This window comes from Labrus bergylta, chromosome 6 (genome assembly GCF_963930695.1).
Source record: "Labrus bergylta chromosome 6, fLabBer1.1, whole genome shotgun sequence".
NCBI lineage: Eukaryota > Metazoa > Chordata > Actinopteri > Labriformes > Labridae > Labrus > Labrus bergylta.
This window is the reverse complement of record NC_089200.1, coordinates 12,345,235-12,373,065: the sequence shown is the minus strand read 5'-3', so window position 1 is coordinate 12,373,065 and position 27,831 is coordinate 12,345,235. Positions and strand designations below refer to the sequence as shown.

The window sequence follows — 27,831 nt, the reverse complement described above, 5'->3', positions numbered from 1 at the left end:
TTTCCTCTCTCTTTTGTTTTGTATTTTTGAACATTATCATAAACCTCAGTTGAGGACTCTTGATCACTGTGAAGTCAGAAAAAGCAGTAGCTTTGTTTGATAAAAGTATAATCTTACATTTCTACAATTCTTGTTTTACTTAATCCGTTTTCCTGTCTAGTTAAACACCACTTCACAAATATTAATGTGAAGCTGTCTTATTATTCCGTTTTAATATTGGACACCGTCACAATTATCACAAACTTTGGCACACCTAATGTCTACCTGTTATGTTTACGTGATGCACCATGAAGCTTTAACTGTCCATTTCAAAACTAAAAATGTAAAGACTGATTAATATTATTACACGAGATCTCTTTGAAAGACATCTGAAGTATTTAAAACCATACACAGCAAACTTTCATTGCTTCAGACAGAACAGGAACGCCCCGCAGCTTTTTAATTCCCATCCACTAGATGGCGCCCCAGTACAAAGAAACAGGTCCGATAGTCAGCGTGATTTATTGTTTTGAATATTGACACTGTTCTTAATCTTAACAGAAACAGCCTTGCGGGATGGTTGCGGGTAGTCAGAATAATGTTAATACTCAATGATGTTTTATAAGCGATTAAAAGAACAGTTGAAATTTGAGCTTTGGTGTGAACGTTTTCAAAACAAAAGCTTAACAGAGGCTGATACTTCCAAGTGCAAAACAAGCTAAATAAATGAATGAATGAAGGAAATAAATGAAACTATTATTGCCCGTGGGGAATTTGCCTTGTTTGGATTTTACAGTGGAAAGAAGAACCAACAAGAATCAATGAAGTATGGAGGGTTGACATAAAGTGTTCATTTAAGACAATTTAAGTCACTATACAGCAATGCTTTTACTATTATTTCTGCATTTCTTTCATTTCTCAAGATTAACTTGTAAAAGTATTTTTTCTGAAGTTCAAATTACACATAGAGTATTTTGAAACAATAAGAGAAACAATCAAGTGTTTGCATTTGTATATATTAATTCATCAAGGACAAGAGATGTGTTTTTGTGTGAAAATGCTTATCAGAGATGAATCCTCTTTTTAAAAAAAAATAAAAAGATTGAATACTGAAATATATAGGGTACAGAAAACAAATGTTTTAAGGTTTGTACATGAAACACTTCAACTACTTTTTTAACCATGGGAATGGAAAATATTACAAAAGTAATACTGTGAGGTTAATGTTAACATAATGCACTGATGCGGTAAAGCCAACATTATTTCTGCACTGTGGGAAATTAACATCAGAAAGCACAAATACCCTATAATGTATTTTTTTAGATGTGTTGTTTTCTTGTTTTTAATCCTCACATCATTGTGGCTGTAAAAGCTGCCATGCTCTGTTCTTATCTCTCACTGGCACAGACTAACATGAGCAGAAACACATCACTAAGTGTTTAAGTATTTTGATAGCAACTGTGAAATTAGCTTCAGGTCATGTTTAATTCTGATTTAATTTCTCACTATGTCAGGGAATGTCTGTCCTGGATCTTTTTCCATGTCATGAGGCAGATCATTTTTCATGTTGCAAATATCTCAAGGTCTTCATTTTATTCAACAGCTGCAGCCAGTAACCGCTCAGCACCAACAGGACATTTGTCACGGTCAGATTTGGGAATAGAGAGATGGCCATGCAGGGATTATTTAATGCTGAAAACATTTGTGGGTTGAGGGCAGAAAAGACTAACTGACTTTATCTGACTGCTGTGGCTGAATGGCTTATTTTCAGTCTTTTACCTTTTAAAATATGCACTTTTAACTATGTAGCTTGGTTCATACAAATTGTTCACTTGCTCACACTCTGGTGTATTATTTTACCACTCTGTGATGTATAATTAATCCTCCTAGGTGCTGTCAATATGTGACAACTAAACACATTTACCTTGCTCAACCTTCAGAGGGGGCTCATTCAGTAGTATTGTTTGAAATGATGCTAGACTCTAAACACGTAATGTGTGCTGTGGAGAATCTAAAGGAGTTTCAATGGGAATTTTGTATCTCAAAATGTTGAATGCACTGTGTTTAGCCTGTAAAGCAGGTTTTTATGGTTTTAATGTGATACATGTTGAAAAAATGAAGCAGTGTCATTTACAATTTTATTCTTTTGGACATTCTGGCATGTTATTTAAATATCCATTTGTGTCAAATAAAAGCAGCAGTTACCATCAGCTGTGTAATATCTGGTGTTGGGGGTTAATCATTGATTTGTCGCAGTTTATTCATTAATTTAGTTAGCAGGGATCCACACATGTTCTGCAGGTTAAAAACGTGGGTTAAATAATTCCCCCTAAACTTAACAGACCAATGTACAGTATACCTTCATATCCTCTATGGGAGTGTTGCGAGCCTCTACGAAAGTAAATTACAGTGTACCAGTTAATACAATCTGAGAAAATTAAGCATCAAGACATAAATAAAAGAGGCTGGTTATCTACAATAAGATTAGTTGTGCTTTACCTTTTAGTGAAGACTTTAAAAAAAAAAGACTCCATTAACAACTTGATAGATTTTTAGAGGTGAAACAAGAGGATAGTATATGTATTAAAACAAAAAGAGAAAACAAATAGCCTAACATTACTTGTTTAGTTCCTACTAACAACTAGTTTCAAATGGCATTCATCATTTGATAAAATCTTAATTAATAAAATCGTTCTTTGCTCTTAAATAAGCTACCAGAAAATATTTTTTTTTTAAAAACACCCTTTAATGAAGATTGAAGAGCTTGTGTTGTCTGATCAAATCTTTACTTTTGAGAAACTACATGATGTATTAGGCAGAGTGATTATTTTTAATAGCCTATCTAAATGTGCAAATGAATTGAATACAAATACAAATACAATACACTGGCTATGTATTGTGGGCTCATGTTTTTTTTTGTATGGGTGGGATATGTATGTATATATGTGTTGTGTTGTGTGTTTGTATGTACGCTGGCTGCTGGAACACCTAAATTTCCCTGCTGGGATGAATAAATTATATCTTATCTTATTTATCTTATAATATATTTTTTATGTATTAGGCTACTTTACAATAACATACACTGATTTATCCCGCAGTGTCACTCTTACAGTTTGCATTGTGGCTAACTGGCTGTCAGGTTGAGGGTTCATATGCAGCACAGTTTGAGTAAAGTTTGAGATAATGATTCACATTCTCACTGCAGCCTACAACTCCACCTTGTTGCCCAACTCTCCGAGCCCACTTCTATAGGCCTACCTCACAATCCCTGCACTTACTGACACCCCCTGCTCTGGAAAAGTGGAGGCGATATTGGAGGGGGGGGGGGAGGAGGGGGGCTGGCCCCTGCTGATTCAGAGGTTAGGAATTTGCATCTGATTACTGTTTGTCAACCAATGATCTGACTGTGCAAGCCGGAGAGTCTATCCACGCCTCTCTCTCTCTCTCTCTCTCTCTCTCTCTCTCTGTCCGTCTATACGTTGCGGTGACTCTCAAACACTCTGAACTCTGAAAACACAATTACACGCCAATGCCGATTGCGTGGATATCATGCAGTCTAATGAAACCACTTTAATAGCTGATAAACACGCGATTCACCTCCCCGCTTCCTCTTTTTGGTGTATTCAGCTGTGTGTGTAATCGAAAGGTTGTGTGTGTGGGGGGGGGGGGAGAGAGACTGTATGCAGAGACGGGGAAAACAGGAATGTTTCTTCCGGTTCCAAACAGAGTAAAAACGGAACGGAAGCCGATGCGGTAAGTTTAACATCTCTTTATCTTTCGTTTGCCTTTTAACTCTGTTTCATTTTTACGTGGCTCTTCGTTTCGGCTACTTTAAAGTTTTACTCGTTTCTCATATGACGCCGTTTTAAAAAATATACATATATTTATAATATAATCGATGCGGGGTTATCAAATCTCCTAATCATTAATCTATCGCTGTGGTAGAGGACTCACCTGCCATATGTCACCGAGTGTACATTAACCTACGCTCACTATAATGGCAACATCTTTCTTTTTAAATTTAACGACACTGTTTAATATTTTGCAAAACATTTTCCGGCTTTTAATCGACTGTAAAGAGAAGAAAAAAAAAGCTACAAAACTTAACTTCAGCTGTATCCTACTAACATCTACCATAGACTGTCAGTATTCACCATGACTATGTCAGCTGGTATTACAAGCTGATTATTAACAGTATTATCCGGTGCTTTACTGTATCGGATATCCAACATCGGATAAACCAACTGCTCATGTGTTTGCTGTTAAATAAGTGTGTGGGCCAAAATCTGCTTATCAACAGGATTTTTTTATATTAATGTTGCTGCTCATGACGGCGGCACGTCCTGTCCATTTTCAGCCCACCTTTTTCCCCCCTTAATGTCTTTCACAGTGAATCCTGTTGCCCTTTAACGTGTTTATAAAGGCCAGTCCATGTGACAGCATCAACAACTGGGCCTTTATGAAAGTTTAAAACGTTTCCTTTTTGGGGGTCAAAGTGTGACAATATGATCATTTATTTTATTTTTTGTAAATGTTTATTTGTAGTGTGGATCATCTAAACCTTGGCACACACCGCAGCTTTTGGCATGGTCTTCATAATGGATAACTTCCAAAACATAATTTCAATACAAATAGACAGGCGAGGTGATACACTTTACAAGCTGTAGACTGTAGCATGTTATATTGACTTCATAACTAACCCCTTTTCAAAATCTGAGTCCCTGGATCCAGTAAGTAGCCTATGAGTTAAGCAGGTCAGGTATTTCATATGTTGATCCTCTAAACAGAAAAAAAAGCTGATTGTCCAAATGGGGATTTACAGCTAAAAGTGGCTATGTGAACAAATTGGCAGCTTTCTAGGCCTGTTTGCTTCTCACACTTATGATTTTGTAATTGGCTATTGTAGCCTATTGTTTTGGCAAGGCTGTAATTATCAGGACCAGGACCACAGACAGGACTACACTCTAGCTTAACATGTCGAAACACAGCCAAACCAAGATGTAAAAAATAACTTGTAGAGCAGTCTTCAGTTATATCACAACAATTCAGTCTACAGTTATCCAGTAGGTAAAATCCCTCAAGTTGTTGGTGTTTCATGGGAAGTTAAAAATAACGGTGTAACGGAACGATAAGTGTCTTTAAGTGTCAGCAAATATTTAGTGGTTAAAATCAAGTCAAGTCTAACATGTCAGGGCAGTGACATGGACACAATGAGCTGCTGTCTGTACTACAGCAGGGTGGTGGGAAAATCCACTGTATATAATGGTTTGTGTAGTCCTCTCTATGACGTCAGCTGACGTGTAAATGAGGCCGACATCCCAAGTGGATTGGGAGAATGTTTCCCACTGTTTTTTTAATGGAACAATACATAAACCAGACAAACATCCCAGCCAATGCCAAAACTACTGACTTGGCTTGTGGCTAGTGTTATAGTTTCTCACCTAGTAGTGGGGGCAGGGTAGTAAAGGGAAACAGGAAGCTGGTTTGGCTTTAGAGCCTCATATAGCACTTTGTCTTAATGGCCATAAACATAGATCTGTTCAACAATTAGCCTGCGGTAAGTGGGGATTTTCAGCCTCTTGGTCTGAGCTTAATGAAGTATAAGAAGCTTTTTCACCCTTTGAAAATTAGAAGTTGAATGAAGAAAATGTGTATTAAAAATAATCGAACCATTGCTGCTAAAACAACAGAAGCATGTTAAAAGTGGGATTGGCATTATAAAAGCTTTACTTAAATATAAGTACTTTAATATGATTTGGGTTTATTGTGGCATAACAAATGACTTAGGAAATTATGTAAACCCGCATCGGCATTCAGGAAAAGCAGGAACAAAATAAAGAGAGTTTTATTTTCTAAAAAATTGATAAGATAAAGATGAACCAACAGCCATTGGCTGAAAAGTGTCAGGTTTATTGCACTTGGTTTCTTATTTTAACAGTACTTTGAGAGGGGACCAGCCGTCACTTACTGGTCCTGTTCCTTTTTTTGATGTGAAAAACATTTTGAACAAGCTCAATGCCTGATGTCTTCCACGTCAAAGTGCCTTTAGTTCCTAAAAGAAAGGGTGAGATGCTAAACCATGAACATGCGGCCTCCCGGTGTGATTATTAAGCACTGAAATTCTTAAGAGATTTCCGGGCCCTTATCGCAGCCTACACCCCACCACCCTCCAATCACCTTAGAGGCTTGCCACTAATCTGTGGTCCAATCTGACATATGGTATCTTGCAGAAGTTTACAAGCTCAGAGATTTTAATTGAGAGAAATGCTGCTGCAGTGGAGGTGGGGTTGCAGGCCCATTGTAGATTAGAAACGTATGGCAGGTGATCAAGTTCAGGTCTTTAAAGACCTACCCTCGCTTTTACATCTTAGACTGGCCTCAATAAAAAAAAAACTGCGTGTTGTGAAACCAGGTTTACATAAAGACTCCTGTTGTTACTCTCAATTTAATGAACTTTGGTTGTAATTCATAGTTTTCCCGTTAGAGGGGATGTGTTAAGTGTCACACTCGGACTTGGTTGGTATATTTCCATAATGACATTATGATGTAACGTTGCATGATGTTGCGTTTAACTTTCAGACTGTCATCACTATTTGTCTATTACAGCTACTACCACCATTTGTACATCATTACAAGAGTAAACATTTCTTTCCTTTAGACTATAAAAAGACATTATTCTGTAAGCAATAGATGGCGTAAAAACAGTGATTTTGTTTGTATAAAAGTGTATCATAAAGAACAACTATTACCACAAGACAAAGTCTCTTTTAAAGTTGTCATGTTTTGAGAAAGCACTATTTGCTGAACAGCAAAGGGCTGTAGAAATATTAATTAATTGACCTACAAAGATTCAATTTACCAAACTTTTAATACAGCACTCAAACTGTTCGTCAGCACGAGTTAAATCTTTTCATTACTGATCGCAGCTTTGCGTCGTTTTTCTGACTGTGCATAAGATAATTAAATGGGTACATCCTTGAAAAGAATAATCTAGATATCTGCTCAACAGCCGCTTGATATCGGGCGTTGCTGACCTATAATGGCCCATTGGTCATCAGCCATCTCCACTTCTTTAAGTCATGTATTTGGATTGGGGTTGTCCTTCTATGTTCTGTTCCATTGCTTTGCCGGGCTCTTTGTGAACTCGTCCCCCTGGCCTTCTCTCATCAAGTGATCTGACAAACTCCGGTTCACACAAAGGCCTGTGTGTCAGTCATGTTCATCCCATCTTGGAGTTCTGTTTGTTGGCAGGTTGTCACCTTCTTGTTTAAGAGTATTTAACGTACATATTAAGATGAAAGGTGGGCCTTTTTGTCATTCAAACGTTTACAAGCAGAAATCTGCACAGCTTCCTGTCGGTCGCCTGATCTCAGCCTGAGGGTATTTGAAGAACATTTGGAAGCTGTAAGTGTAATATGCAAATAGCGTACTCAGTTTGCCTGTGAGCAACATGGCTGAGTAAGCGGCAGTCACTGGCAGTTTGCCAGTAAACTGGTTAGTGGCGTGCATTAATGACAAACATGCAGAGACAAGACGAACGGGTCTGACGCCTGTTTGTTGTCTTATGATCAAACTATAATCCTCTGCAGGGTTATAAAGGTTACGTTTTATGTTGTCCCTACATTCAAATCAGCCTTCAGGGCTTAAGGGTGTGGGCTTTGGCCTAAAGCCGACATTGTATTACCAGAATGTTTCAGTAGTATCCCCCTGTAAATACCAGCATGAGATGTGTTGCTGTGTGTATAAGCGCTGTGTGTGCACACCACAAGTTTGCCTGCTATTAAAGAAGTAGGAAGCTGCATGGCTTGGCAGGTGTTCAGCTGTTCCTGTGCCAAAACCTACATTTCTGAAGGGCCTGTGCGGCACGTGGGGCTTTAACTCTGTTATCCTGCCAAAAATGCAGGGAAAAAACTCACATATTACTTCATGCCTGGGCCGGAGCCATGGGGGAATCCCAGCAGGCCTGACGCTGACGCAGAGGGTCGGAGCTTTTGGGAAACCTTGCAGCTACTGATCCTGGCTGCACAGACAGTCGAAGACTTTCTGTGTTCTGGCAGTGGCCGACTCTTGGCTCAGTGTCAGCTTGATCTATCCTGGTATTGGTCTGCCTGGATACCAGTACACAGCTGCAGCACATATGACACACTGACGCGTCCATCAATTCTGAAGCATTTGTATTTTATATTTAAGTCTGCCAGCGCTGGCAGCCTGCCCAAACAATCAAAGGCTAATTTAATCAAATCAGTGCCAAAAGATTCCCCTGAGAGCACACATAGCTGTCAGAGTTTATTAGCCACCGCTCAGGCACATGAAACTTTTTATTAGCCACCGCTCGGGCACATGAAACTTTAATCCACATCTAGCGCAGGGGTGATCGTTTCTCTTTTTTGACTCTCCACGTCCAAATCACTGAGCTCTTTATTTTAGATTTCCCACTCATCCATCACCTCTTTGCAGACAAAAGACTTGATTGTTAAAGATCACAATGCCATGACGTGTCTGCACAGTCACCATATAAACCAACACGTTAATCCAGTTTGGGACATTCAGACCATTCAATGAAAATGCTCCCCCCACCACCGGCACCACCACAACCCCTCCTCCCTCATACTAGAGGAACTACCATCATACCGTCAGTGTAGAGTTACAATAGCAGAGAGCTAAACTATGCGAGCAGCAACATGCAGACTCCTGTCTCTTGATTCACATTTTTTTTTTTTTTACGGCCAACTGTCTGTTAACACACACACAAGGAATTTGAGTTTGTGTTGGTGGGCTTCTTCAGGAAGCAAGAAAACAGCACAGGCATAGAAACATTGATTATGTATTAGAAGTGTATGAAATATTTGAAGTAGTTTAACGTAAAACTCATTCATTCAACTTGTATAAATACTTTTTCAGGAAATCGGTTTCTCCTCCACAGACATCTCCAGTTCTGTTTAAAGTATCTGATCACGCTGACAGAACACTTTAGCGTTAAATCAAACAGGAAGGAATTTGAAATGTACAGAAAACTTACAAAACAAATTCACTGAAGCACAAAAGCCCTTCACTAGCTAACAGTGCTCAGAGAATGAATCATTAAACCAATAATAAGTTAGCATTGTTGCACCTTATGTTCCCTCTTTTCGAAGTCAAGGAGTTTGTTCAATGGGTTTTGGTTAATGATGACTGAAATTAAGGTCTGTGCTGACCGGATACTTTAGAGATACATTCATTTTACACTAGCCCATCAAATAACCACCTTGTGAGTGTTAAAAGGAACATGCCAGCATGTTGATAAGACGCGGTGGGGGACTATCTGCGATGGTTAATATCTTTAAACCAGCGTTTAAAGCGTTTAATAGCGTGTTTGAGATTCCATTACTTAGCTTTTTTTTTTTTTTAAATCGCTAGAATTGTATTTACTCATTTTTGTACCATCTAATGCTGAGAGTACTTTACTTGCTGTTTGAATTCAGTCCTGCTTTTACTTTGAAATAAAGTACAGACCATGTGGTAGATCGAAGGTTTAGGAAATTCATTTAACCACAGAAAAAGGAACTTTGTCTGGTCAAAAACTAAATGAAAACCACTTAAAGGAACGATGAAAAAGTGAAATGTTTGATTTGATAAGGTGGATATTAATTTTCAACTTAGCTGTAAGAGTTCTTTTTAAGTGAAATGAGACTTAAAAATATGCAGCAGTGTCGATCTTTCCCATTACTCTGACCACAGGGAGACACCGAGGAGGAGAATCCACGGACAAAATAGCAAACAATTCATCCCAATTAAAAAAAGAAAAAAGAATGCATTCATTTCATACCTTAACTAGCCTTACCTTAACTTTAAACTGAGAGCAGGCAAATTGAAGGTGACGTTAAAGGCTTGCAACTTTGGCATAGTTTATTAATACTTGGGCTTTCCTGGCAATTGCAATTATTGTGGTAAAAATAACAAAACATGTCATTATGCTGGACTTTAGTTTGTCTCGTAGCTTGTTTTTGTCTATCATCTGAACTCCAGTGGAAAAATCCAGCTGTACTGTTAACCTACAGAAATAAATCCAGACAGAACCTCCTTGTTTTTACATAGTAGACATTTTGTCAAAATGGAATCAGAAATTGTGATTGAACTTTTGAAGTCCAGGACAGCTTACTAACTGTAGGTGGACTAACATCTCAGCTGGAACAGAGTTCAACATAAGACACACTGACGTAAGGAGTCCAGTGTTTCACGAGTAATGTCAGCATTCACCTTCTTTTAAAACAGCCTGTGTTTCTCCAGCAGAGCTGTCAACACAAGAGATTTATGTTTGCTCTCATAATAATTCAGTCTTCTTGTAAAGAGAAGCTGTAACATGGTTGAAGCATGGGGAGGTCAATATCCACCAGCAAGGCTGCAAACATTTCAGCTGAATCAGCGGAAAGCTTCTTTTTTTGAACTCTTTATCTGATGACTTTTCCTGTCTTTAGAGGAAGTTCTTCCCTATGGCAGAGAATAATGTTCCCTATGTGTATTCTGTCTGACAGTCTTTAAGACACACACACACATATATCCCTGTATATAAGAGTTGTCTCAAAGAAATCAATCATCATCAGCCTGCAGCGCTCAATGATTCTCCAATGCCTCAGTAATGAACATAAATGGTGCTTTATACTCATCTAATAATCCAATCCAACAATACACTCTGAAGTTACACATCTGCAAGATGAACACATAAAATGTGACTTCTTGTGAGAAGTCCTTTTTTCTGTCTTTTTTCACTCATTTCAGTGTGAAAAACATTAAATAACAGTATTTACTACAGCAAACACGGTATGGTGAAGCCAAACAGTGTGTCATGCCATTTACCAAGTCATTTGCAGCCATCTTTTTTTCTTGTTGCTTGATAGATAGCCACAGATTTCCATGCAGAGAGGTGGATCAGTGGATTATTTTTGCTCTATGCCCACTTAATTTATGGCATAGCTCGGGCTAATCAGGTTTGGCTCACTGTGAGAGGTCAGCGGAGAGTGCGTGACGAGCCTGTGCGACACTTCCTCAATGATCTAGTTGTTGGTGCAGTGGGGCTCAATGGAGCCTGTGTTATTGCCTTGAGAAGTAATACTGCAAGGAATGTGAGAGAGGGTCACATAATCAAGACCAGCACCACTGACCGACTTCTTGTTTTATGCTTCCTTTTTTTTTTTAAGTAGAAAGGATCATGAATGGCTTCTGTTTGGCTTCTCCATACACAGTGACTCTTTAACTTCTGTCTGCTAACCAGTGGTGAAAAGAATTAAAGTTAAAAAACAAAATGAATGCCAACAAATCCCTTGTTTAAGAATAAAGCACCAATATTTGTTTTTAAATTAAACGGAATTCAATTTGATATAAACCCAATTTATGATTGAATTTCCCCAAACTGCCCCATGACTGTAGATTTATCAGTAACCTCTCCTTGGAAAATAGAGACACCCTTGCTTGATTTTAGCTGAAGGAAAGCGCCCAGAGCCGTTCATTTAAAGCACATTATGTCTTCGTGCAAAGCAAACATTGTTAGCGGTTTGTTGCTGTTTTTCTGTTGAAGATAAGACAATATGAAAGCTGAGAAATTTACATGTTATTTTACTTTATTTGCTCTTGAAAGTATTTATGTAAACACGGTCGTAAACAGAAATTAACTTACACATATAAAGAGCTTGAAGTTAGAAAGGCGTGGCTGTCTTTTCCCCCTCAGGTTCTAGTATTTTTATTTCCATTTTTTTTAGATGTTTTGAGGGGGCTATTTTAGTCTTTAGAGACAGAACAGTGGTTAGAGTCAGAAAGCGGAGAGAGAGAGAGAGAGAGAGAGAGAGAGAGAGAGAGAGAGAGAGAGAGAGAGAGTGGGGAATGAAATGTGGGAAAGGAGCCACAGGTTGGACTCAAACCTGGGCTGCCCACTTCAAGGACCACAGTCTCTGTACATGAGGCCCACAAACCAACCGCTAGGTCACCAGTGGCCCCCCAGGTCTTCAGTAGTTTGATTCTATTATCAATGCATGCATTGACCCTATGTTTTGCAAGCTGCTGAACACTTAGAGTTTGTAGATCATTCTTTCTAAAGCTCCTGTAAAGTTTTTATTATCATTCTGCAATTGTTCAGGGCAGTATTCTATGAACTGTATCTTTGTGACTAAACGGATATCTGTGTTCCAGGATTGGATGACTTATCAGTGTCATAACAGCTACCGACTTCAGTTCCAAAAAAACAAAAAAGTATTATGTTTGTCTAAGAATGTTTGTCGATAGCATCAGTACAGAGCCTGTTACACTGCTAACATAGCCACAAAGTACACACTGACACATGCTGCATGACACCAGTGCTGAGTGATGTGATAAAACCTGACAACAGACTTCCATCCACACATTCACTTATCATAGAAATCACCTGCAGACTACACGTCAGGTTTGAGTCTTTCATTCAAAGCAAGTGTGGCAGGACCACGAACACAGCCACTAATTTGATAAAGAAAGAACAGAACAGCAAGAAAGACAAGCAGAGACTCACGCTAAATCAACAGAATAGCCAAACAACACGCTCTAGCACCTCCCACACCGATTTACATTTAATCTATAGGAAGTGGAGCCAAAAAAGAGATCTGTCTAGAAGGATATGAAAATCATTAACCACTGAGAATCTGGTTCTCTCATATTTACCCGTCAAGCAAAACAGGTTCAGTTTAATGCCTTGAGATTAAAAATAATCATAATAATAACAATTTGCTCATTCAGCACATAAGATGAAAGGAAAACTTTGTTTGCTTTAGATTCAAGAAAGGTACCTGCATGAGGGCTTGAACAACCCTCAGCGCGAGCACCTCACTGTTTAAGCCCAAAAGGATTTTCAGCTCCTTTTTGCTGCACGATGAAATCTATTTCATAGCACACATGTTGTGTTCAACATGTTAGGATTATACAAACACTGCAGTGGGGTTTGAGTTATTAAAAAAAAAAAAAAAGGCCACAATTAGTCTAGCATGGTTCTTTGCAGTAGAGCGCTTCACTGCTCTTTCTAGAGTCCATTTAACAAACCTAATGTCTATGCAGGTAGTTAGAGTATATATGTGTGTGCATGTGTGTGAGGTGGTGTGGGTCTCTTTATCTCGTTGGAATTAGACCCTTAGCTCTGGTTCTTATCGCTCAATGTTTGCTCAGACCTTGCAATCTTCTGCCTCTCAAAAGTGGGTCAAAAAAAAAGAAAAGAGGATTAACCCTTTAGCTCTCATTCCACCTTCTTGCAGCCAACTCTCAAAGTTTCTGTCCTGGTAGCTCCTCCTCCTGCGCTGCCACAAGTCCCCCCTGCCACCTAACCCACATGGCCAGCGTCTCTTTAGCCAATTAAGGTGTTAAAAAGGGTCTTATAGACTGCTCTGCAATATGAGAGATGTTCTATAAGGTCGTATCATGTGAAGCTTTTTACCGCATTGTTTTATACATTTTACTTCTTCCATCCCAATGAGGTCAGAGATCAATGTTACAGAGCAGATGACGGTTAGGAAGCAAATTGAGTGTGTATATCATTTTCGGATGGAAAATATGAATCAATTAAAGAAAAAGTGTTGGACCTCTGATTGGTTCAAGGAAGCCTTAACTCAAAGTTTGCTTTTGCTTTGTTATTATTTTGGATGTAGAGTGGTCTTTCGTCATCGTCTTGGTGAAGTTTCAAAGTACTCATTTTGAAACCTGCACGTGGAAACCCTTTAAAGGGGGGTTCTCAACTGGTCTAGCGTAAGGACCCACCACAAACAAATTTCGGATATTTTTCAACCAGTCGGATATATTTAATGCAGGTTGTGCGGTTTGGACTGCAGACGGTACAAAAGTTAAAAGTTCTTTACTAATTAACTAACTTAACTTACTAACTAAGTTATTTACTAATCGGCAAAAAAAAATTCTAAAAACGACTCCGCGACCCACTTTTGGGTCCCGACCCACAAGGTGAGAACCACTGCTTTGAAAGATCTTCACAGAGGAGCTTGCCACTGTCCTGAGGGAATTATATTTTCAAGAGTTGACCCAAATATTACAGTGGTAATGTCCCACTTTGGTTACTGTACTATACAGGACCACAACGGGGTTTTAAGGGGAATTCTTCCATCCACCTCAGAAGCTGCTTGGTTTCTGCTATACGATGAGTTAGATATTAAATGTCTTATCACTCCAGCCAAGGTCTAGTTATTCATATGGTTTGAGAAGGAGATACTAAAGGGAGTTTTCGGCCCATTTTCACAACAGACAAACTCAGAAAAGGTTCAGGTAGCTGTACTACCAGCTTCCTAAAGCGTTATTCTGACACCGTGTGTGTTAATGAGTAACATTGTGTGACTGCTCTGCTCCTTGATGTTATTTTGAATATTTCAAGTGAAATAAGTAAGTGTTGTATTTGATGGAAACATCTGGAAATGGTGTGTTTACACAAAGCATAGGGGTCTTCTCTGTCTTTGGTTTGTAGTCTGCATCTAGTTCTGTGTTAATAAAAGTGTTTTATAAGCACCAAATCTTCCCCCTCATTTGGGGAAGCAGTAGGAACATGTGTAGTGGTGCAATGTAATTTGCACCATTTATATCTGAAATCATGTTGCCTGAGACGAATAGTGACATGAAACAAAGAGACCACTTCTGCTTCTCTCTGCAACGGAAGAGTCCACAGAAGAGCTTTGTTGTAATAACTTCTTTCTTTGAAATGACAGATATGTGAGGGATGGGGAAAGAGGGCAACATATCTTTTTTATTTGCACACGAGTTTGGCTACATGACATGTTAAGTAATGTGTTCTCCACATTCAAACAGAGCATGTATGGGCTGTTCTAAAGTGAATTTGCCTGTGTCACTTAATGCAAAATTAATTGACTCTCCTTTGGTGCCATTCATGTTTCTCTGTGTCCTTCTGAACCCAGTGTTGTTGTTTTTTTCTCACAGTAAGTAGGACAGAGAAAGGTTGTCTCTCAGTCTGACCAGATCCAGTTAGGTAGGATATTTTAATCCTGCTTATACTGGTCCTATTCATTATCTGACAACTGCAGCCCTTCAGTTGTGCCTCTATCGCCTGTAAAGAATGTAATGAATCAATATTGAGTATCTGTCGGCTGCCACGCTGCATCTGCTCAGTCAGTTGTCACTTCCTTCACCCACTGAAGAAACACAAGTTTCACAGCTCTTATTTCCTTGCGCAACATTTTGGGTACATACAGCCATAGCATATGTTTGTTCCTGTGCGTGCTGTGGTGTAGAATTGTTGCGTGAATAGGATGCCTTCATACACTCTTTTTTTTTTTTTTTACAGTGTGTTGAGTTTTATTTAACACCTTTAAGGCTCTTTGCTGCATTGGCAGAACTTTGTGCTTATACATTTCATCTTGTGGTTTAGACATCTGACAAACTGTTTGCTGACTGCAGCAAGTTTGGTGTTTTATTGATAATTCTTCTTTTTTTTTTTTTTCTTCAAGCTTGCTTTTGTGACTCAGCAAATCCTCTTGCTGATTCTTCCTTAAGACAAAAATATAAGATGTAGGTCTTTTTCAGGTTCAGGTTACTTTATTTGTACCCATAAGTAGATTTGGTTGCAGGGATAGTCACATATACTTAATAAATCACAGACAATACATTTAAAGTGCAAATGCATGGTGCATGGGTAAAAGTGCAGAAGTGCATAAAGTGCACAGTTTCCAATCATACAGGATTACTCATTTTAAGAGGTAACTCTTGATGTTTAGTGAATATAAATTTACTTTTTTTTAAAAAGGATCCCATATTTGTGTATATTCCCCCCTGATTTGAATAAAAATGGGGTAAATATGTACCTTTTATTACATATATATATATAGATATGTACAGCTGTAACAAGGGTCATACATATATATATATATATATATATATATATATTATATATATATATATATATATATATAGGGTCAGTATAGACTCAAAACAGTCTGATAATTCTTGAAGAAATATTCTCAAATGTGTAAAATAATCACATTTAGAATATGTACTGTCTCTTCAACAATATACTTTATTCTATATCTTTATAACTGTGGTTTTCCAGTGACCTAGAAACTAAATATCAGAACAGGGTGGTTGGTAAGCTTGTAACACTGACAAAAACACAACTTTAACCCTTAATTCATTTATGTATGCATTGTCCAAGTCCAAATCTGGAGTCTTGAGAATATCAGGGCAGCTGGTGGTTCCTCAAGTCTGTCCTGTATTAGTCAGTGTATCTGAATGAGTTGAGGCATACATACAGTCACTGCTGCCTCCTGTCATGACTGGTCCCACAGCGGGTCTGACACCTGCACTCAGTATTCATTTCCCCACATGTTGTTGACTCTGTGTGCTGCTCTTATCTCTGACTGACTGATGGGAGCCGCAGACTCTACGAACATTTTCAACATGTACTTAGGAAACAGAGGGGGCAGGATCTACCGTTACTCTCCCTGTAGTGAATGTGTACGTATATGTGGCATCAGTGGTAGCATATGAAATCAGGGAACAGACATCTTAGATACTAGAATGGTGAGATCTTGCATATAAAAGAGTCTGATTTTTTTGTTCGAGCTGCAAGATCGTGGTCTGCAGAATTGTGGTACAGACAGTCACATTGTCATGGCTTTAATGTTCCTTCCAGTAAAAAAAAAAACGTTTTGCCAAAATGATCATCCCTGCTCATCATGAGTCAGAAAATCTTTTGAAATGATCCAAATATGATTTATTCTGTCATATTGTGCAACCGTATTTTGCATACCTAGGCACGAGTTTGTTAGAGGAAAATTTCCGCCCACATCAGGTGATTAAAAAAAATTCCTCTCTGCTTGTTTCTTATTAGTAAAATACATTTCAGGGGAAAACTCAGCAGTCATACCTGAGCTAAGTCTAACCTCCAAATATGAATGGTGTCTGCCTCGAGACAAAGCTGTCTGACGCTGCTTATTTTCTCTTTTGGGCTGTTAGTCATGTAAGCTGTGAGCCAACCAGGTGAGGAAAGTGGCAGTTCTCTCTGTGATTTCACTTCCTCTTAATGTTGAGGTTGAAGTCTTCTGTGAGCAGCTTGTAGAGTCTGATTGTGTGAGTAGCGCTGCACATGTTGCACAACAGACAATTGACACATGGGCTGGATGTCGAAGCTTCATATGGATTTCACACTGAAATTTAGAAGTAGTGAGCGAAATTTGGCATTTCATCATTGTTTCAATTTTTTTCAGTTTTTACTTGTGTTTATAATTTACAAGCCTGTTCTCGTAGTTACCGCTCTCTTATCTAAAAACATGATGTTCTTTACTTGCTGTGTCATCCAGCAACATTGCCTAATTCTCTTATTGAAACAAAGGAACCATAAATAACATACACAAAAAAAACACTCTTCTCTCGACTTATTTGAACAATATAAAAAACAGAGCAGAGAGTTTTAGAGATGTCCAATTCTGTGACAAACTGAATGGAAAGTTGAGTTTTAAAAAAAGACGTATTTGACTAACGTGCTGCTTGAAGGAAAGTCAACAAAAAAAAATATTTTACTATTCACCTGAAGGAAACAGTTTTAGCAGACAGGGGAAGTAACAGTCTGACAGTTTTTTTTTTTCTTTCCCCTTTAGGTCTTTGTAGTGTCTCGCTACACTGTTGTCCTGCCATCTTGGCTTCCAAAAACTTGTGCCTTTTTGAACGCTGTGCACCCTAGCTCTGCTACCGGCCTCAGTTTCCCCCTGACTGTAGGAAAACCCATCGAGACAAGAGAGAGGCCTCTGTCTCCACCATAGCTGCTACTGACCGCTGACTGCATGTCTCAGAGCTCTGAGCAACCCCCCTCCTCTTCCTCCTCCTCCTCCTCTTCCTCGTCCTTCCACTCCTCCTCAAGGACCCACATACCCAAACAACTGTAGCTGCTTCAGTAAAGGCACGTTTGGCGATCTCTCTCCCTGGACAAAAGGGTTGACCGTCGTCCCCCTGCCTGGCCTTTCATTGGTTGCTCCTTCAGCGGGGGAGGCAGCTTTAACGCCGAGCCGCTCTCCCTGGAGATGAAGCTGCAGGCTGTCATGGAGAACCTGCATAGGCAGCAGAGGGCCAAGCTGCTAATGGAGCAGCAGCTTCAGCAGCAAGCAGCCGCACAGCACACTCAGATCCGCACAGGTGGAGGAGGAGGAGGGGACGAGCCGATGGGGAGCCCGGCCCCTGAGGCAGAGCAGGCCCAGATGGCAGCTCTGGCGGCCATGCGTGCGGTGGCTGCTGGGTTGCAGAGGGTTTCAGATAGTCCCATGTCAGAACGCAGCAGCGGCGGCGAGGATGATGATGATGACAATGACGAAGGGCCAGAGCATTACAAAGACATGATGGGGTCGGATGAGGAGGAGCAGATGTAAGCACTTTATCTACTTGATCAGGTAGCCCTCAAACTTTTCCTTCTCTACTTTTCTTCATTTATACAAATCTGTTTTTCATCTCATAGTAAGCAGAAATGGGACGAGGACGACTTTGAAGGCGAGATGGAGGAAGACTTCGACGACGACTTGGCGGAAGAGGGTCTGCCCACCGGCCACAATGCAGTAGCTCCTGGTAAGGGTATCCTCCTGCTGCCCCATCGTCAGCTGCATCCGCACTCTCAGCTGCTAAAAGCCCGCCCCAGCGTCGACCAGGAGCCCCGTGTCGCCATCCTCCCTCCGCACGCCACTCATGGCCACCTGAGTGCACAGGACCACGGAGAATGGACCTACGAGGAGCAATTCAGACAGGTAGGATGCTGGTGTATTACTTCATTCATCTGATTTTCCTCTGCTTTTATTTGTACTATGATGTATGTTCTTCTGTATCTCTTATTTGTATGTAAGTCTTTGACAAAAGGTGGAAAAGAACATGTTAACGAATTATAGATCAACTTAAAAGTTTGTGTGGCCACATGACGCTGTTAGATCTGTGGAAGAAGTGATTTTTCTTAAGATTTAGCTTGGGGCTCACTGACATTTGACATTTCCTAACTTATATGACCAAAGAGTTTGAAAAAAAAAAAGTCATTTCCTGTCACGAATAGCACTGCTTGCTGAGGAAGAGAAGCAGCAAGGCAGAGGGAGGCGATTGGGGGGGGGGGGGGGGGCGGTGGCTCAGGCAACATTTTAACAGCTTTACCATGCAGGCGTTTACTGTAAACATAGTGGGCTGGATATTTTGAGGGAGGCCCCAGTGGAATAAGACGGGCTGTTTATGTGAAGAGATTTAAGTCTGTCAACAGCTAAGTTTAGATGGAGGGCCGCTGGTGAGAGACTCATGAGCAGTGAAGTCCCCTCACTGGTGGCTACTTATGATAGAAAAACTCAAGTAGTCAGTGTTTAATGCTGCATTTCTTTTGCTTTTTTTTTGCCTCATTTGCCACATTAATGGTGTGCGTGTGGACAAATCTACAAATCAGAATCAGAATCGTTTTTATTGCCAAGTACATTTACACAAAGGAAGTCAAGGAATTTGAAATAAAGCGAAAATAGCAAGAACTTAAATAATAAATAATAAAATATGGAAGCAAATGTTAAAGGTTCCATATTGTGCTTTTTCTGGTTTTATATGCTCTTTAGTGTGTTTTCCAAGTGTCCTGTGCATGTTTAGGCACATCTATTATGCAAAAATTCAAAGTCTGCGGAAACACGGCTTCTCCTACCTCCTCCTGTTAGCTGTAGCATTAGCTGCATGAAAAGCTCGGTTCTAGCCCCCCTCGATAAAAATTTGTCAGTGCGCCGTCATTGTCAGTGTGAGATCACTGATCTAAGCCCATTGGCTCGTTGTGGCAAGCCGACCAATAACGACAGAGCGGATCGGCAGACCAATCAGAGCAGAGTGGGCTCAGCAGAGTGTAGCTGACGGACTCAGAGCGTAGAGGGAGCAAGGAGGAGCAGTACATGAAAACAGACACTTTTTTTAGACTTTATCTATTGTGAACGTACAAAAGTAGGTACATAGATTAAATATACGAACCCCAAAAAGGGCAAAATATGGGCTCTTTAAGATGAAAATGCCCTCCACTACTGAAACATCTCGTATTCTTGTTGATATCTTTTATTGAATCTTTTTAATAATGAATCGATAACCTGCCTATGATTTTGTTCCAAAATACTTTAGCTAGTTTAAATGATGTCATCTCCAGAGCCCCCATTTAATGTAAAAGCAGCACATATGATTCAATGGAAGCTGCTTTCTTAAAGCAAATGCTGTCATGTTTGGTAGCAATATTTCCACCCATAGAACAACATGTGTGACGGTATGAGTAGCAGTTTATTTTCTTTATTAATCCTGATTTTGGAGTTGTTTGTCAGTGTTTTATATGAAGCCCTTGTTATGTTGGAGGCAAATTAACCTCAGTAGAAGTCACGCTGGCTACATGTGCTTCATTTTTAAACCCAGCCACAGGTTCTGTAATTTCAGGCCTATATTTCATGTAATTAAAGAGTGTAGGGAATAAAACTGCCCTGAAAAGCTGTGCTCTGTTTCTCTAAATAGTGCGCCCCTCCCTCTGTAAAATTCTTTGTGTGAACAGTTGGTGGTTTTCATGTGTCAGGGAGGACATATAGTGCTTTTTTATCATGACATGTCAGTCAGTCACCGACGGTTATATAATCGAGAGAGCCAGTATCTTGGCTGTTAAGATAGTGTTTCCCAATCCATTGTTGATTAAACCTGTGTAACGCCTGCACAGCTCCTCACAGAGAAGGAGCAGAAACTATAAACCGTCATTTCAAGCCTTCTGTGTTTTAAAATGATAAAAGAAATAGAGCAACAGCTGCCACATCTGTTTTCAGGGAGTCGCTGCTCCCATCCTCCTTACTGCTCAGAGGCTATAATGTTGTCAATCCAGAATTTCACTCCTGCATATTATTCACACAGGGTGAATTTTGGGGCTTGGATGATTACGGTGATTAGTAATAATTGCAGCTTTTCCCTCTGAATCCTCCGCCAAAGTGCTGTGTCTGCAGTGGGTAAAGCAAAAATGACAGACCTGTTATGAGGAAGACGGTCCCTCCCCTGATAATTCTAACCACATGCAAAATCAAACTCAGTGATTTCAGTTTTAATTTGTATTTAGTGGGTGCCATTTTTCTTCTGCTGCTTTTTTTTCCATCCGAAAGTACCATTAGTGGTTTCTTCTCGTCATGTGAAACGAACACAGTACAGAACTGACTATCTGATGCATTCTCAGTGCAAACGTCCACACTCCCTTTGCTCTTTAAGGGTGTTAAGGGTGTTAAGGGTGTTAAGAATTGTAAAATCGTCAAATCATATTGAAAGTATGCTCCTAAGTACATATTTGACTTTTGCATCGCTCATTTATCTCATACAAAAAAAAAAACAGAAGCACACTGTCTTTTATATGTTTTACAATGATATTTTAAAACGTCATAAAAATGTATATGCATTCAAAGCTAAAAAATATTCATCTTTTGTTGTTGATTGCTGTACCTATTAGGGCGCATTGGCACTAGATGGTGGTCCTGGATGTTGCCGAGACACGGTTGTCCAAGGTTTTTGTCCAACACAACAAGGAAAAAGCTACAAAAGGACCTTTCACAACTATTCTTAGAACATAGTGTAATATATTCATACGCATTAATTTTTCACTATCCAGCTGCTGCAGTTTAAGCAGACGTGTGAAGAAGCATCATTTATATGCATCAACTGAAAACAGACAAGCTGAGTCATATCCCTTGAAGAGAAATTAGTTCATTGTGAATGTCTGAGTTTTCTTTACACTAAAGGAGGGTCTCAACTGTTTGATTTTGGAGATAACAATTACGGGCAGTAAACTGGATCACGCATTGTCAAAGCAGAATCCTTTTAAAACTGAATAAGGCCTCAGGCTACATCAATGATACAAACATTTTACACTTCCATGTGTTCTGGAATTAAATGTGTGTGTTTTTTTGGAGGTCACAGGGCGGGGAGGAAGGGGTTAACGCGGTACAGTTTATTTTGGGCAGGTGGGTGGAGGCTGTTGGAATGTGCCTGAGGGAGGGTGATAATGTGGCCACTACAAACCCCAGATCCTCAGCAGAAACCCTGCGTGCCTCTATCAGTCTGCTGCAGTCGGATGTCTTCCCAACGGAGTAATGTCCTTTTCTTTCTTCAGTCAGTTCCTTTATAGAGCACAGCATAGCATATAATGTCTCTGTGCACAACAACTACGGACTCTGACAATGTCCACAGTACCTCTTCTTAAAAAAAAAAAACACTTAAGGGGGCAAAAACAGGGAGACTTCCTTCCTTTAAAAGAGAAATTGAAAAGACAGAGGGGGAGGTAAAAGAGAATATGTGTGGGAACATATAACCCAACATCACACTCATAACAAGTGGAGTACTAAAGGACTGAGTCCATATTAGAAAGAACATTAAGTCTAACCAGTGAAAGGAATTCAACATCAAATATTCAGTGAAAAATGTCCATGAACAAGTTCATTCATTTTTTAACTCTACCTGGGTCAAAGGTGCCACGTCAGTGAGGAAACATCTCACCAACTCCACTTCAGGTGGGTTTTTTTCGCCCTGAGGCTGTGTGAGTGTATCAGCCAAGGCCCAATCTGCATTCCTGGTGGGTCAGTCGGTCACCTTCCTCTCTCCACACTCTCATATGAAGGGTCAGACTAAATCAAGCTAGGACACGCTGTCTGTTCCAATGTTCAATTATCCTGTGGTTAAAAGTGAATTAATCTAATTATTAAAGGTGCTGTGCCAGTGGTGTCATATATGTCAGAGTGTGCAGCATTAAATTAAGGACGCGGTTTGATACACATATCAAATTGTGCTAGCATCCTTGAATTATTTTGGAATTGAAACTGATTTGCTTTGCTGGTGGAGTGTCCTTTCAAAAGAGTTATTTCAGCCCTCCTCCAAACCTCGAGCTGGCCCCATAAATCCTCACCCTCTCAATGTCCATATCAATATCACTCCTTGCATTGGGCTCTGCATTTTTAAATTTTGTACTCACTCCTTTTAAGTTGATGGTACAAGAGATATCATACGACCAATAAGCTTGCATGCATCTGTCGAGATCAACCAACATTCAAATGCTGAGAGGTTTGGAAAGAGATTTCCTCTCCTCCCCCCCCCCCGTGATAAACAGACATAGATACTTTTAGCTGAAAAAGATTTTATCAGGACAGTTTCTTCTGCCGAGCTATAACAGACAAAAACTTGCATATGGACAGCTTCGAGGAAACAGTCTTTTTTATCCGCCAGTCTTTTGCTTCTTTAGTTTTGCTGCTTCACCTTTGCTGATTAGCATGTCACGTCCACACTGCCGATATGCTGCTTGTGTTTGTTTGTGTCTGCCGCGAAAGTGGCTAGGTAGGCTACATTTACTAGCCTAACCTTCCTTTTCAAGCCTGGCATGACGATGTTAGCTAAACTAATTGGCTTGCTTGCTGGACTCGTTCTTTGATTTATGTTGAATAATGATAATAAATAAGACAAGTCATTATCAATTCATTGTTACCTCTGCTTTTTTTTTTGTTTCATCGATTCGGTTCTTACTTGTTGTATGTATTTTAGACCAAGTTAAGTATTTTCTTTGGACCGGAAAGTCCGTTGGATCTCCTTAAGTTGGGCTTTTACAACGACACTAGACAAACAACGTCCCTGAGTGGGGCTGTCTCTCTTCCCCCACGCTGTGGCAGGGCTCACAGTTGGACAGGGAGGGGGGTTCACATGGAAAAATACACATGAACATGTTGAGCCTCAGAGGGAGTTTGACTACACTCGACTTCACTTAGAACGTTATAACTCAATGATATATTTACTAAAGATAAATGTGTATCTGCATTTTAATGTCTAAAATGTCACATATTATACTTTTAATTCCTTTTGCCCTTCATGTTTGTAAGCTGATCTGTGTCCCAGGTACACTGTAGTTTTCTGGCTTCAGAGCAGCTTTTTATCCACAAAACATGTGGAATTACCGTCTGCTTTCATTAATGTGAAGCCTCTTCAATGCTCTGGTAAGGTGTCCCACTCTGCTGCCCTTTTTTTTTTTTTTTTTTATAAACAATATCCTCCTCAGGCCAGAACTGGTCCAGAGGCCATGCCAAGCCTTTGAAGTCTCCTCTCCTGTGTCTCTGTCTGCTTTAAACACCAGCAGCTGGGCAGATGGAGCCCAGATGGACAGTAAAGTAGGGACGTCTTTAAAAATTCATGGCACTCACCATGATCAGGGCGAATGGAGGGGAGCTGGCATTAAACATTAAATTGCTCACACACACACACACACACACACACACAATGTGGGAGTTGGGGGAGGGGTCTGTTACTGACTACAGGAAGTGTAGCCTGAATGGGAGCCAATTGGGAGTGACACTTATTGGGATTGCCAGTCGGGTTTTTGCTGATACAGCCGTCTGATAAGTGCTTGTTGGGTTTATATTCCTCAGTGGTCTCATTCAGGCCTTTTGATCCACCTAAGGGTTGTATGTATGTAGAGGCTGCACCATGTATTTTTTTGCATTTTAAATGACGTGCATTTTTACAGCTGTGGATTCGTTCAGGTAAAACAAATACTTGAAAGGCAAACCTGGAATGAAATCTACTGACAGCTGCTTTGATTTTCAGAATGAATACAAACTTAATTTATGTTCCAATGGTTTTTTTCTTACTCCATTCTCACTAGACGCTCTTACTCATTTGTTTACAATAAAATACTTTAATCTTTTTTTAATCTGCTTAATTAGTTATCCTTCATATACCTCCAAATCCACGCCGTCCTTTTGTGTTAAAGAATTACCCAGCTATGTCTATGCTTAATCCTGCTGTTTGCGAGACACCACTTTTGAGTTTAATCCAACTAGTTTGTTGGGATTTAACTCTCTAAGATGAGGTATAACTCCAGAGAAACAAACTATTTTAATTTCTGCAAAGTGAATCAATCTGGCTTTTTTTTTTTTTTCTTTCCCGAGGGTGTACAGGGGTTTCATTTCATTCTCGGTGCTGTGCCTGGAGAAACCTCTGTGAGCAGCGATCTGTGTTTAACAAAAAGAAAACGGGAGGTTAATGGGTCTCATACATGACATGAAAACAAAAGGCCGGGGCAGCATGGGCGGACCACTGCGAGTCTTCCTGTGGCGAGGAGGAGGAAGAGCTCAGGAGGAGAGAGAGTAGGTGTGACCGAGGAACAGAGAGGGGGGGGGAGTCAGTGAGTTGACTTGGCACAGCGCTTTGAACCACTGCCAAGTCAAGTGTGTACTACATGCTCATTTAGACTGTGGAGCACTGCAGAGCTTTAGAGTCAAAGGCCCCGCGTGCAGCATGGAGCTGATGTCAGAAGCTGTACAGCCAGGGGGATTCTGGAAATTGGCAGGCGCTCAATATGGAGGAGGAGAGCAGGGCTGGAGCAGGAATGTAAACAGAGATTGCGTAAAGGCTGAGGCTAGCTCTTTCTTTTTCCCTTTTTATTTGACTGTTGTGCCGTGGATTACTGATTTTATTTTGGCATGTTCTTTGATTACTTTTGTGGTTATTCCCGCAAGCTTCCTCATTTTCACTTCCATCTGTAGGGAAATAAAATAAAGGGAAATGCGTTTTTGAGCTTGATCTTTGCACAGTTGTGTGTGAAATATGAATCTACTTTATGATCTCTCTTTTCTTCCTTTCTAAAGAAAAAGAAAACCACTGGTTCATCTCTTTCTTGCCCTTCTTGTCCCTGTATTGGACACTCTTTCCAGTAGCCGTGTGTCTTCGCTCAAAAGACCACCAATAGATCTGCACTGAATGGTTGGAGTTGTCAACACACAAAGGCACTATGTGACATCTTTTCATATGACGACCTGGTGAAAGGCATTCATGTGAACAAAAGCGATTCATGTGTGCCATTGCCTTTGCATGCTTTTGAAAAGGTGGCGTGTGTTGAAAGCATTTATTCTTGAAAGAATCAATTAAGAAATTGCTCAAACACAGATAGAGACACATTTTTCAAGGTCTGAATCCCATCTGCTTGATCAATAGCTCGAACTTTATGAGGAGCAGGGTACACATCTCTGACATTGTGTCACAGAAGACCCTGTGAGTGCTTTGATCCATAATCTTTTACTCACTTTTGACCCGCGTAACAATGCTGCAGCAGCACTGTCCTGTCTGTGTGATAATAGCTGACCTTCTGTAATTGTGATTCTTGACCTCCTACACCCTTATTTCACACACATATGAACGGATAATAGGCCTTTTTTTCACTAAAGATATTTCTGCTTGTAAGAACGCTATGGGAGAAAAAATAATATGGCTGCTTTATTTATATGTGTACCAATTACTGGCCCCGGCTAGCTCATTCACAATACTTATTGGTATGTTTCGATTGAATGCAGCTATCATATCTCATTTATTTACTTTGATTTGTATTGATTCTCCAATTGGAGCTTATTTAAAAAATAAATAAAAATAAGAATGGACATTTAGACAACTACAACTGTTGCAGCATTTTATTTTATTTTATTTTATAATTCCAGAGATAAGACAGTAGATAGAGTCAGAAATCAAGGAGAGAGGGTGTGGGGAAGACATGCGGGAAAGGAGCCACAGGTCAGATTTTGAACCTGGGCCCCGCCCGCTTGGAGGACTACATACATGGGGCGCGCGCACTAACCACTGCGCCACCAATGCCCCAGCAACCATGATGTTTAAAAGTATTAGGACTACTTTGTTTGCTGTGGTTTGCAATATTTGCCCCTAACTGAAATGGGACAGCTGATGTTAAATGGAATTTGTCAAAGACCAGAATTTTTATTTTTTCCAAACAAAAGTACCCATGATGACGCAGTGTATTTAGGAGTGGACCTCCATGTTGTCAGTATTGTTCATGCACAAGAATGTCTATCCCACTTTCCAAGCCCAACACAGTTCCAGCAGACGGCTGTTCAACATGAGCTCGAGGTTTCTGCCTCTCAGAGGAAGGTTTTCCTCGCTGCTTTCCTAACTTTGCTAAATGTTGCTTAGTGTTCATGATGGATTTATGTTGGGTCTTTGTAGATAATATAACAAAGAATACGATATTTTACCTGCTCCTTTGTAATATGATAAATAATAAGGTACTTAGCCTACTTTTTGTAAAGTGTCTTCTAACATTTGTTATGAATTGGCGCCATATAAATAACGATTGATTGAAGACGTCTTATAAATTGTATTGACCTCATAATCCTTCCAATGGTTCCCTTTATTACATATGTCCCATGTCAGAATTCAAAGCCCACTCTCCATAAAGGGGGTTGGGTTAGCCCTCTTCATGGAGAGTGGGTAGCTTGATGTCAAACTGCAGCCCATCCACATATTGATTTTGGGGCGGTGGTATGCCGAGTGGCCTCAGCGTCACAGTCTGCGACGAGCCACATGAACAGTTATCTGTCCTGCATGGGGCTGCGTGTGCCAGATATGTTTTTGAGACCACTGTAGTCAACCATTTAATCTCATTGCCGTGCCCATCCATCACTTTGATTGACGGTGTGAGCTCCCAACCACGTGTCTTCCTCTGCTGCACTGTGTGGTGCTCCATACTGAGCTACAGCAGTGTAGCCCGATGCACCTTTTTCGAGATTGAATATTTCTTGCTTCTTTTTTTCTTTTTCTACAAAACGCTGCTATATTTTCCTCTGAACTTTCAGCTACCTCTTCTATCGCTGTCATCATCTTTCTACCAGCAGACACAAACATTATCACGGCATCTTCTCTGGCGCTGAATAAATACCTGTAGTGCAGCTTTTACACAAACGCTCATTAGATTCATATCTAAGTCAGACTTTCTTTGACATTTTGAGGCCAAAATCGGTTAACAGATCTCATGTGAACATTTTTCTGAGGAAGATCACATTGAAAAAGTAGTGCCAAATAACGACTTGTACTTACTGCAGG

General features: G+C 40.1%; 1 protein-coding gene across 2 annotated transcripts in view; it reads left to right on the top strand.

Moving 5' to 3' along the window:
* The first annotated feature begins 3,436 nt into the window (after window positions 1-3,436).
* Window positions 3,437-27,831, top strand: part of arid3a (AT-rich interactive domain 3A) — a 45,955-nt gene continuing 21,560 nt past the window's right edge. The window contains exons 1-3 of one of the 2 annotated variants that reach the window (XM_065955760.1): window positions 3,437-3,732; window positions 17,574-18,331; window positions 18,422-18,704. In XM_065955760.1, coding sequence (XP_065811832.1) covers window positions 17,994-18,331; window positions 18,422-18,704 — 621 coding nt within the window. In that variant the 5' untranslated portion in view covers window positions 3,437-3,732; window positions 17,574-17,993. The remainder of the gene's footprint in view (window positions 3,733-17,573; window positions 18,332-18,421; window positions 18,705-27,831) is intronic. The other variant, XM_020656342.3, reaches the window with a different exon arrangement.